Source organism: Hyperolius riggenbachi, chromosome 5 (genome assembly GCF_040937935.1).
Source record: "Hyperolius riggenbachi isolate aHypRig1 chromosome 5, aHypRig1.pri, whole genome shotgun sequence".
Lineage (NCBI taxonomy): Eukaryota > Metazoa > Chordata > Amphibia > Anura > Hyperoliidae > Hyperolius > Hyperolius riggenbachi.
Genome location: NC_090650.1, coordinates 190506152 through 190518566, shown reverse-complemented (window position 1 = coordinate 190518566; position 12415 = coordinate 190506152). Strand labels below are relative to the sequence as shown.

The window sequence follows — 12415 nt, the reverse complement described above, 5'->3', positions numbered from 1 at the left end:
AGGGGATGGCATGCAGATCTTTCAAGCCCGTTTTTGTTATAACTTTTTTTTTAATATGCCTGTAAAAAAAACGCACTTTAAAAAATGTAAAAAAATGTAGTTTTTGCAAATCAATTTGTGTAACCATCTTTCGCCAACTCAAAGATCCTCAGTAGAGGGCTGTTCACGCAGCAAGGGATTTGAATGGCCTTGCTAATGCACTGCTATGCGCGATTTTTATAAAATCACATCTAGAACATTACATTCAAATGTTTTAAATCACAAGCGTTTAGAAGCAGCTCTTGCAGTGTGAAGCAGCCCTAACTGATACTCCCAGACAACCTGAACCCTAATACTATTTACTCTGCTATAATTACATTGGGAATAAGAGGAGAGAGGGATTAATCTGAAGTTGTGCTTAGAGAGCGAGTATACAGGCAGATGCCAGCCAGCTTTATTAAAGTCTGTGTTTCCTGCATTTGCTGTTGTATAGGACTGCTAATGCTCTCATAAGGAAGAAAATGCAGGTGACACATAAAGCTGGGGATGACACACAAAGCAGGGATCGAGTAAGATACGCAAGGGGCCCGGCTGTGCATACATATGAATCAGCTGCCGGGAGATTTGGGCGCAAGATGAGGCTGATAAACTGCTCATTCTGTTCCTGCACAAGTCCCGTCGGTGCTAATTGCTATTCCCCCTCCAGGCCGCCAATGGATAGTGAGGAAAGATGTAATTCTGCATCCAGCTATTGCTGGCGGCCGAATTAAAATGATTTTATAGTAATTTGTGCGCAGTCTTCTGATGCTGCCCAAATTACTCACTGCGCACCACTATAGCTGTAATTCCTATTATGGCCCATGGTGGCACTGGCTGCGCATAAATCTCCTGTGCTGTTTTTGCAGCGCTCCCCGGCTGCTGTTTGTATTTTCTTCACTTTTTTTTTTTATTTACCGGGGGGTTTAGGAGAGTCCATAAACTGAGTAAATTGCACAGAAATTATTTTATTTACATTTTAGATTCAAAGGCAAAGATGGAGGCAATCTTTATGCATCTGCAGCAGAAGAGTTACTCCGACCAGAGAGAAACTCTCTAGTGATTAACTTTACTGATATCGAATATTACAATCAGCAGCTTGCGACCACAATCCAAGAAGAATATTACAGGTAATTTTAGTTTCCTTATGTGATGGAATTCAGATCATCACCTGTTTACAATATTGCCTTCTATAACCACAGGAAGGACATCAGATATGTGTACAAATGATTTAATACATTTTAACATATTCCATATTCTTATCAATCTACTGTACAATGGGCGTATAGCAAAAGTGAAGAACAAAATGTAATTTCAGGCAAACACTATGCGTTTTCCTTTGCCAGATATTTGCTGGCGATACTTGCTGCAGAAGTGAAAGGATCAGATAATCGGCAGGCAGACGTCTTGGCTCTCCTTGGCATCTGCAACACAAAAAGGAAGTCCAGTCTGTCATTTGGTAGAATTCTGAATTCAGTTTAGTTTACATAAAAGCGATTCAGTGAAATTTTCAGTTAAAGTGCAACTTAAAGGGACTCCGAGCAGTGCAGAAACTATGGAAAGATGCATATCATTTTAAAGCTCTCTTTCTCCTCTTTCCAATGATATCTAAAACGCTGCCCTACGCCTTTTAGTTTTCGCAATTTTCGCGATTGAAATTGCCGCAGCCGCGATTTCAATCACGAAAATAAAGAAAACTAAAAGGCGTAGAGCGACGATTTAGGTGTCACCAGAAAGAGAAAGAGAGCTTTAAAATGATATCCATCTTTCCATAGTTACTTGTATTACACAGGACGACACTTTCCCCAGTGTCAGCAGCTCCATTCAGCAGAAAAAGTCGGCCTGTGTAATACAATGTAACTATGGAATGATGGATATAATTTTAAAGCTCTCTTTCTCCTCTTTCTGGCGACACCTAAATCGTCACCCTACGCCTTTTAGTTTTCTTTATTTTCGCGATTGAAATCGCGGCCGCAGCAATTTCAATCACGAAAATAGCGAAAACTAAAAGGCATAGGGCGGCAGTTTATATATCATTGGAAAGAGGAGAAAGAGAGCTTTACAATGATATGCATCTTTCCATAGTTTCTGCACTGCTCGGAGTCCCTTTAAGACTTCTCAGTGGGTTTTAACTTAATTATATTGTGCTAAATCCACCTTGTTACTTGATGGCAGAAGAGAATATGAAGACTATTTTTAAGAAATGCCACAAGAGGGCACCAGACCCTCATGTTACATATCAATGTTGATCCTTTTATTTGCAGAATAAATGGAAGGAGGTTCTGACTGAGTGTATTTTATCTATATTTTTGAACTAAGATATTGCCTAATAATCAGATCACCTGTAAAGTAGGTTGTTCTGCAGAGCTGTATGAAAGTGGATGCATTATCATTTCTTGCCACCTGAAAAAGTCAAGATATTTTCCTAATTATATATAACTTATGTTTTCAGTAGTTTTTTCTTTCGCAGGCTAGCAACTTTCTAGATTTGTCAATTTATACTATGTATTTTTAAACTTTATGTATGATCTCTTGGGTAAACACCTCTGGGCTCTGTGACACACCCTCAGTTTCCTAAACTCACGTACTGTAATATCAGAATAGTAGATGGATCATTATGAGCAATATATCAGGTGCTGTATAACTTTTATCACATAGAACTTAAAGTAAATTAGAAGTGAGGAAACTCACTTGATACTTAAGTAGAGGCAGGGCTCTGGGTAGTAGAGAGCCTTCCCATACCTCCATCAGGCTTGTTGCATCACCATCCTCAGTTGTAGCTACATGACCTGCGTGGTCAAATAGCTGTTTGGGAGTCCTCTGTCATCCTTCAGAACCATGTCTAGTTCGGACTTGTGCATGCACAGTATGGATAGGCTTATCCTCGGATTAACTTGGGAATGTGAGTAGTTAGTACAGGGCTGCCGTCAGGGGAGTAACACCCATTACAGGAGTATGGGGCCCTGTGAAGTGACCAGGCCTGCCCTCCCTGCTGAGTTACATACATTTAACTGTTCCCAGGCTCCAGCAGTGTGCACTGAACAGGAAAAACTGTCTCTGCTTCGTAAATTAGGAATTCCACACTCTAGCGCACAAATGGTGTGGGTTTTTTTTCTCCGTCTATAAGCAGCTTTTTTCTTCTGCAGCACTTTACAGAGTATATAGTCACATCACTGTCCATCCTCAGAGAAGCTCACAATCTAATCCCTTCCATAGTCCTAGCCTAATGTACCTACCATATTATTATTTTTTAGTATTATAATTATGTATTATGTATTTATATAGCACTGATATATTTTGCAGCACTTAGAGCACATAGTCATGTCATTGACTGTCCTCAGAGGAGCTCACAATCTAATCTTACCATAGTCCTATTCCAGTGACCTGCAAACTTGGCTCTCCAGCTGTTAAGGAACTACAAGTCCCACAATGCATTGCGGGAGTCATAGCCACAGTCATGATTCATAAAGGCAAATGCATTCTAAAAATGGCCCTGAGTTAGTAGATTACTTGAGGCGTTCCAAACAGCTATTCGGTGGATTATCTACAGTTGAGGATAGTGCTGCAATGATGAACCATGCAGAGGAATGAGAAGGCTCTATATTATCCCGAGCCTTCCCTCTACTTCTTAGGAAAATGTCAAACCTGAAGCAAGTTTCCTTAGGTTTACTTTAAAAGACAACTGAAGTGAGAAGAATATGGAGGCTACCATATTTATTTCCTTTTAAACATTACCATTTGCATGGTGGCCCTGCAAGCTTTCATAGTGTTTCTATCTTTTCATTCATTTGTTTTGTGTCATATGCTGTGTAAGATGGTGTTTACTGTCACTATTCATTTTATTTGCTTTCATGTGCTCTTTTAAATGCCACAATTCTCTTTAGCTTAGAATTAATGGTGCATGTAACCAGCCCACTTACAATGTGAACTTGGAATTTACAATGTCTCCCCATCACCAGAGTCTACTTTATGTTGAGGGAACTGTTGATCTTAGCAATTTATCCAGGATGCCTGAGTTATGCTAGGAATACACGGTACGTTTTTGTACCGTGTAATCGAGCCGCTGATGGCTCGATTGATAAAATACGACGTGTCCGATCATCTGCCGGATCGATTCCGCACTCGATACCGCGGGCAGGACAATGGAAGAAAGAGGATAAGGTCCTGCGGGGACGAGCGGGAATCGATCCAGGCGCCCGCGGGAACGAGCGTCGACGCGCCAGAATTGATCCAGTGGCTCAATTACACAGTACAAAACGTACAGTGTATTCCTAGCATAACCGTTAAAGCAGACCCAAACCAAACATTTTTTTTAAATTAAAAATATTTAGTTGCACCACTCTGACACATACAAAGATACATAAACACTCCTTTAAACCTATGAGCATTTCAGTGCATGCTTTTCACCCTTCTCTTTTCATAACTAGGGTTATTCTGGGGGCAGCCATTAGCAATTCCTCCATTGCCGGACACCATCTATTCCATCAGTTTGCCGGAAAAATCCCGGCAAAATGAAAGGAAGGGAGGGGTTCATCCAATAAATGTAAAATATTTTGGATTTGTCATGCAGCTGAAAAAAGGCTGCTATTTATTATTATAATTTAGAAAATAGATTTTATTTCTGAAATCTTGTATTTTTAATTTGGGTCCACTTTAAGGCATCTAATTACATTTGTTTGCTAAAGAATGTTTCTCCACTGTATGTCAGTGTATATAAGCTGTGTTTTTCAGTTTTTGTCAGGAACCAGTCCGAAGAAGGCTTTTTATAAGCCGAAAGCTCGCTGTTTATTCATCTCTAAGTTGGCCAATAAAAAATGCAAAGAAAAAAGGTTTTTAAACTCAGAAAAAATAGTTTCAAAAACCATTTTTCTTTGTATTTTTAAAATTGAGGAAAGAGTATTAGGTGTTTCATGGGCTTAGTTTAATGCAGTTAATAGTTCATAGGCCTGGATTTTATAGAAATGTGTATAAGAGTTAAGGAAATGTGTATCTAAACTGTTAAAAATATAAAGTTAAAAAAAAAAAAAAAAAAATAGGTGACAGAAAGGGGTGGTAAGAGTTTGGAATATTTCACTGCAAAGTGAAGTTGTTGTGCTGAAAAGCTTGTACTGTATGTTGCGTGACAAGTTTGCCGCCTTAAAACTGAAGGTATTTGCGGTAATTCAGATTAGAGTGAGCATGGTGTCTCCCACAATGCATCACTGCTGAATATGCAAATCATTCTTTGCCCTCCCTGTAAGCTAAATGCACCTCCAGAACCGCTGAAATGCTATGATGTCCGCTTGTTCGTTGTACAGAGCCACAATAAGCTAACATGCATACAGACTGTTTCAGATTGGTTGATCTTCATCAGTGCATTGCATAGATTAATGTGGCTCTATGGGGTAGGACTTGAAACACCCAGAGTTAGACTACCTAGCAAGCTCATGTTGAACCAGAACTCAGAGGATTGTGCAAGTGACTACAAAGGACCAAAAAGCCCTGTTACTAAGATTATAAGCAAAACAAAAGTTTGCCTTCTTAAAACGGAAGATATTTGCGATAATTCAGATTGAAGCAACTTTAATCTGTCATGTAAGAAAAATGTTCAATGCAAAAACATTTGGCATGAGATAATGTCCAGTTTATTTTATTTTTATTTTTTTACCCATCATGTCTTAGAGTATATCCTCATCTCTGCCGAGCACTCCGGAACTTTGTCAGGCATCTGGGCAATATTCCAGCAAACAAGGAATTCTATGTAGCATTTTCAGATTTTCCTTCACGACAAAAGTAAGTAGTCATATTTTTAAAGTGAAATTTAACTCTCAATGTTTTGTTTTGATTTGTTTTATATAGTAGAAAAAACATCTTTAAATTCTGATGCCTGTGATGCATGCTCAGCATCACCCCTAACCCTTCCTTCCTCAAAATAAAAGCTTGAGCTCAATAATAAACATTTATAAAAACGATGATGGAGGCTGGCACGTCCAAAAATAGAAAAGCTCTTTTATTGAGAAAACATTAAAAGCAGTAGTAGTACAGCGACAGCACGCTGTTTCAGGTGTCAGCCCTTTCTCAAGCTGTTTCAACCACACAAAGGAGTAAAGCACGTACAATTATATACTGCCCACTCGCAATATCATCCAATAGATTTAAATGTGCAACAGCCAATCAATTTACCTGCATTGCCCTGCAGACCTGAGTGAAGACATGTCTCTGACGTATCAAGCACAATGAAGACAATGTATGCTGTGGCTCTGTGGCGCCCTCCCGCACACCAGAAACCTCCCACGGCTTCCTATTTGTAATAGACGGACCAGGTGACTATATCCCGTGTGACGTCATCACGCAGACGCCACCCTGGGTGCGCTCGTATGTCTTGCGCTAAACTGAGTGCGCATTAGACAAAATAGACGTAACTGGACCTCGCCCCCTGGGCAGAGACATCCATACGTCATATATAAACAAAGCGCTGCCTCCTACTCGGCAGCCAATAGCGAACCCACAGGCAGGTTCTCCATAGCAACCCCACACTAACGTATAAACAATATTACACATAATTAAACAATCGCACCACATCCTTCGTGACAAATGCAAAAGGCCAGCAGACTTCCTGAACCCAGTTCCGCAGATGCAGGAAAGTGAAAGCTCTGTAATAAAAAGAGCAGATTACAAATATACATTAGAACAATCGGCTAGAGTGCAACAAAGCATCTAATATACAAAAGCCCAATTCATATTCACGGTTGAGTCCTCCATTTCCCATCACCCCCAATCTCTTTATCCAGCCAGCCTCCCATTTCAATAATTCATTAGATCTACTATGCCTTCCCCTCCAGGAGCTAGGAACCCCATCTATAACCTGCACTTTCAATTGTGACACATTATGATGCATTAAAGTAAAATGAGCTGAAACTGCTTGTTTAGTGTCACCATTGCGGATAGCACTTTTATGAGAACAGATCCTATCCCTAACCTTCTGCGTAGTCATACCAATGTAGCCTAGGCCACAAGGGCATTTTAAATAATAAACCACAAAACTAGATTCACAGGTATAGAAATCTCTGATTAAATATTTTGTGCCTTTAGTTGGATGATAAAACTCAGGACCCTTCGTAATGTGTCCACAAAGATGACAACCCAAGCACGGATAAGTCCCCATCCTCCTGTTGGGCACTGGTCCCACAGGAGCATGGTAAAAAACCTTATCCCTGATTGTAGGTGCTCGTTTAAAAGACTGAAGTGGGGGGTGTCTAAATTCAGGAATGTTAGGAAAAGCATCTCTCAAGAGATGCCAATGACGTCTAATGCTCCTCCCAATCTCTAGACTACATGTATTGGATGTAGAAACAAAGGGGAGACGAAACTGGTTGTTGGACCTATTCTTTTTTAGATTAGTATTGGGCTCAAGTGTTTGTGAAGGATAACCCCTCTGTTTAAATCTATACGTCATATCTCTCTTTCGTTGATTAAGGCTATCAGGATTGGCAACAATTTTATTAAGTCTCGTAAATTGCCCTTTAGGAATCACATTTTTCACATGGGAGGGTGGAAACTATCGTAATGTAGCAACGAATTACAATCTGTACTCTTAACATAAAGATCAGAGATTAAAGAATTACCTTGTCTAAAAATCGTTGTATCCAAGAAGGTCACCTGGTCAGAACTTACATAACTTGTAAGTCTAATTTCTCTGCAGCATTGGGACAGGTCAATGAGGAATTGTTCCAGGGTCGAATGTGGCCCCGCCCATGCACAAAATATATAATCGATAAATCTATACCAGCACTTAGTATGTCGCTGAAAGACGATTTGAGTAAACGAAAGCCTCCTCGAACAATCCCATGTAGAGATTAGCATATGACGGGGCCACATTCTCGACCCCATCGCCGTGACCCGTAGCTGCAGGAAAAACTCATCCCTAAATGAAAAATAGTACAAATAACCGCTGATCATATGAAAGGTCTGACCGTGTCATAAGGAACCAATCGATCGCCTCCACACCTCCATCATGTGGGATGGACGTGTAGAGGCTCTCGACATCTAACGTATCCAGGAGGAGATCATCTCATCCCAGATCAAGGTCCCCAATTTTTTGTAAAAACATGCCAGTGTCCTTAATATAAGAATCCAGCGTCATGACTAGAGGCTGAAGTAATTTGTCCACAAACTGTGCAATAGGGACAAAAATTGAACCCGTACCGGCCACAATGGGTCTCCCCGGTGGACGGCACGGGTCCTTGTGAATTTTTGGTAAGGTGTAGAATTTAGGTGTCATTGGATTCTCCTGAACAAGAAACTTCACCAAACTCTCATCAATAACCCCTTTAGTTTTTGCTCTTTCAATTATGCCTTTAATTCTTATTTGTATGGGTACCACAGGATCCTGTTCTATCTTGCTATACACCTCAGATTGTGCTAGCTGTCTATTGATCTCCTCCTCATAATATCTAGTGTCCAACACTACAACGGCTCTGCCTTTATCGGCGGGTCGTATCGTCAGTTCAGTTCTCTTTTTGAGATTTTCAAGCGCCAGGCGTTCCTTCTTGGTAAGGTTAAATTGAACTCTTTTTCTGTTGTTCAGACTCTAGCTTTCTAACCTCTTCCATCACTAATGAGCAAAAATTATCAATAACCATATTTCCAGAAGGCAGAAATAGGCTTTTGTTCCTCAATCCTAAATTCCTAATAGAGAGAGTAGATTCATCCACTTCACTATGTCTATCCCCAAAACTAGGTAATGTTCCAAAAAAGTACTTGAGCTTGATAGTTCTAAAAAAATCGGTATAGCTCTTGGTCAATCTCGAAAAAGTTTGGTAGGTTAGTGGGACAAAAATTTAAACCATAGTTGAGAACTCTTTCTTCCGTAGGTGTCAGCATATGTCCTGAGATGTTGACTACCAACTGAGGTGGTTCAATCAATTCCTCTTCCGTAGTTCCATCTGGCTCCTCACTGGCTTTTTTCGTGCGTTTGTTTCTGGCCCTGCTTTCACCCCTCCTACTTCTCCTCTTCCCATGGGGGAATTCTCCTGAGAGGACAAAAAAATCAGATGCGGAAGAACCAGCATTCCCCCCTCGTGGAAGAGGCTTCTTTCCTTTAGGTTTATTAGGTTTAGGGAAGCTCCTAAGGGTATTAGCAGGTACCATTTTCTGCCACGAATAGACATAACCTCCAGTGTAGTCCTGAGTATCACGATGGAACTTAGCCCGTTTAGTCTCCTCTATGGCCTTAGTATGGGTGGAAATCTTTTTAGACAACTGATCAACAAAAGCCTGCATCTCCTCTGCTGATAAAACTGCAGTAAGTTGGGTCAAAATAGCCAAACTCTTCAGTTCCAAAACAGGGAGTTCCTGTTGAATTCTCTCAATCGTGAGAATCATCGTATCAAAAGCTGCCTTGTTCCATATTCTCTCAAAAGTAGAACAAAACTCAGGATCACCCCCAAATAGCATGGGTGACACCTGGGAACGAACTGCCCATGGAATTCTCCTTGTGCGGCAGTATTCTGCAAGGGTTCTGGCATGCATGTCCATCTCGACCCATTTCTTCTTGATATTTTCCAACTCTCGTTTCAATGGCTTAATATCAGGAGTCTGTAAAAAAGTAGTATCTTCCCCAGCTTTGGCAAGTACTCTAGCTGCATGCTCTTCTGTGTAAGAAAAAGTGTCTGGTAGTCCCCCTGATCCAAAATCCCCGACGGTGCTCATCCTCTAAGGTGCGAACAGACGTTTGACACACTGGTAAAAAGAGTGGCAATCATAAACCAGGGGGATGGGTGCCCAAGCCTCAATGGATCCTCGCACCTAAGGGTCCCAACAGGATACAAAAACGATGATGGAGGCTGGCACGTCCAAAAATAGAAAAGCTCTTTTATTGAGAAAACATTAAAAGCAGTGGTAGTACAGCGACAGCCCGCTGTTTCAGGTGTCAGAGACATGTCTTCACTCAGGTCCGCAGGGCAATGCAGGTAAATTGATTGGCTGTTGCAAATTTAAATCTATTGGATATTGTGAGTGGGCAGTATATAAGTGTACGTGCTTTACTCCTTTGTGTGGTTGAAACAGCTTGAGAAAGGGCTGACACCTGAAACAGCGGGCTGTTGCTGTACTACCACTGCTTTTAATGTTTTCTCAATAAAAGAGCTTTTCTATTTTTGGACGTGCCAGCCTCCATCATCGTTTTTGTATCCTGTTGGGACCCTTAGGTGCGAGGATCCATTGAGGCTTGGGCACCCATCCCCCTGGTTTGAGTCCCACTCTTTTTACCAGTGTAATAAACATTTATAACATGGCAAAAAAAGCACAAACTTTTAAAGTAGATTCACTGGTTTAGGGATCCTGTCTAGCAATAGCAGTTGGCAGGAATAGACTGAATTGCTGCCATGTGCCCCCAGGTAAAATAATTCAAAAATACAGCAAGAGTGACTAAAACCGAGAACCATGAGTAATTTGCATCAAAGTAGGACTAGCCCACTAAGATAAAAGTTGCTTTTAAAACTCAAGTAAACCCCTAAACAAAGGAAAAGGAGTTTCGGTTAAAGTGGCTGGAAAGGAAGGGGTGTCTTGATACACCCAAGGTATGTGTAGGTGCAAGATTGTATGAACAAAGGATGGCAGCAGCCACATGAGGTCGTTTTCAGGTACAGTTATAGGGGCAAATCAATCTGGGGCCCCTTGGAAGACAATCAGGGGTGCTCGGATACCAATTTTTAAAATCCGAATAGATTCGGAACCGGATACCCAGATATCCGAATCAGATATCCAAATCCGAACTTTTGGGTATCAGAGTAAAATCTGATATTCGAACCCAATATACCTTGCTTTACCACATGGGCCAATCGGTGGCTGTAGCCCCTTAAGAGAAAGTGTCATTAGGGCCTTGTTGTAACATAGATTGTAGTATAACTATTTAAACTAATGTACCCTTCTTAAACTTGAAGATTGTATACAAATGTAAGCAGACAGCAGAGTGGCGCAGCAGAAGCGTGCTGGGCCCATAACCCAGAGGTTGATGGATCGAAACAACCCTCTGCTAGGCATGATTTCATTTTTGCACCTCGCTGTATCGTATGGGCAAAACGGTTTCCATAGCCCTGTAAGAGAAAGTGTAATAAGGGCCCTGCCATAACACAGATATTAAGGTAGCTAAGACTACTCCTGGGCCTTTCTTGTAGTTGAAGAGATAAGTGAACTGTGACACCACACTTATATAAAAAAAAAAAAAAACACAGAGAAGCTTCCCCATATTAAAGCATTGGATTTGGTAGTCTTAAGCCAATGGGCTCGATTCACAAAGCGGTGCTAACCCAGTTAGCATGCCTAAAAGACTTTAGGCGTGATAACCATTGCACCACGCTGGTGAAAAGCCAGTTTAGGTGTGATAAGTTTAGGCATGATAAGTTTAGGTGTGATAAGTTTAGGCATGATAAGTTTAGATAAGTTTAGATCGCTTGCAAAGTCCCGCACGCAAAGCAGCGCCATTAAACTTTATACGAAGTGCCCCAGACTTTGCTAGCGTAAAACTTTTGATCAGCTGTGCACTGCGGTGCTAACCCAGTTGGCGCTTAAACTTATCACACCTAAACTTATCACACCTAAACTTATCATGCCTAAACTTATCACACCTAAACTTATCATGCCTAAACTTATCATGCCTAAACTGAGTTTAGGCATGATAAAGGGCTTTTCACCAGGGTGCTAACTGTTAGCACCGCTTTGTAAATCAGGCCCAATGTGTTGTAAGACACAAGTAAGCTTTAGGTTAGCAGGAATGGTTGCATGGCCACCTAGCTTTTCATCCTTCCCACACTTGCCCTGGAATCTTCCAGACTTCAAATTCAGCATGTAGTGTTGGTGGTATAGTGGTGAGCATAGCTGCCTTCCAAGTAGCTGACCTGGGTTTGATTCCTGGCCAATGTATGTGAGCTTGCTTTTGACATACTTCAAATCCCTGGAAAACAAGACAAAACAAGACAAAACGGAGGAGGAGAGAGAGATTTTTTTTTATTTTGATCCGAATATCTGCAATATCCGCGGATATCAGTGTTATGCGTCCAAATATCCGCAGATGGCTATCCGGATTTACAAAATCCGGAATCTGAATCGGATAGCATAAAAAAGTTCGGATATCCGGGTTACCCGGATATCCGGAATCCGGACGAGCATCCCTGCAGACAACCCTATGCCCCTGACCTGGCTGCCAGGTCTCCCCCAACCCTTGCGTTCCCTGGGGCCCCTTCCAAGTATTTGGAAGTGCAGTATCTCGCCTGTCCCAGCTGGCATGCTCCATTAGTTTGTGTATTTCCATCTTCATCACTTCATCATCTTCATTCTTCTCAGTGACCCAGCGCATGTCATAGCATGACAGTAATGTACAGAGCCACAGACTAATGGCTGAGTGTGTTGGCCTGGGACAGGT

The 12415-nt window shown here is 41.3% G+C and overlaps 1 protein-coding gene across 1 annotated transcript in view; it reads left to right on the top strand.

The window, feature by feature from the left end:
• The first annotated feature begins 525 nt into the window (after positions 1–525).
• LOC137519361 (maternal DNA replication licensing factor mcm6) overlaps positions 526–12415 on the top strand; it is a 198107-nt gene continuing 186217 nt past the window's right edge. The window contains exons 1-3 of the mRNA XM_068238314.1: positions 526–548; positions 999–1145; positions 5677–5787. Of these exons, the coding sequence (XP_068094415.1) occupies positions 526–548; positions 999–1145; positions 5677–5787 (281 nt within the window). The remainder of the gene's footprint in view (positions 549–998; positions 1146–5676; positions 5788–12415) is intronic.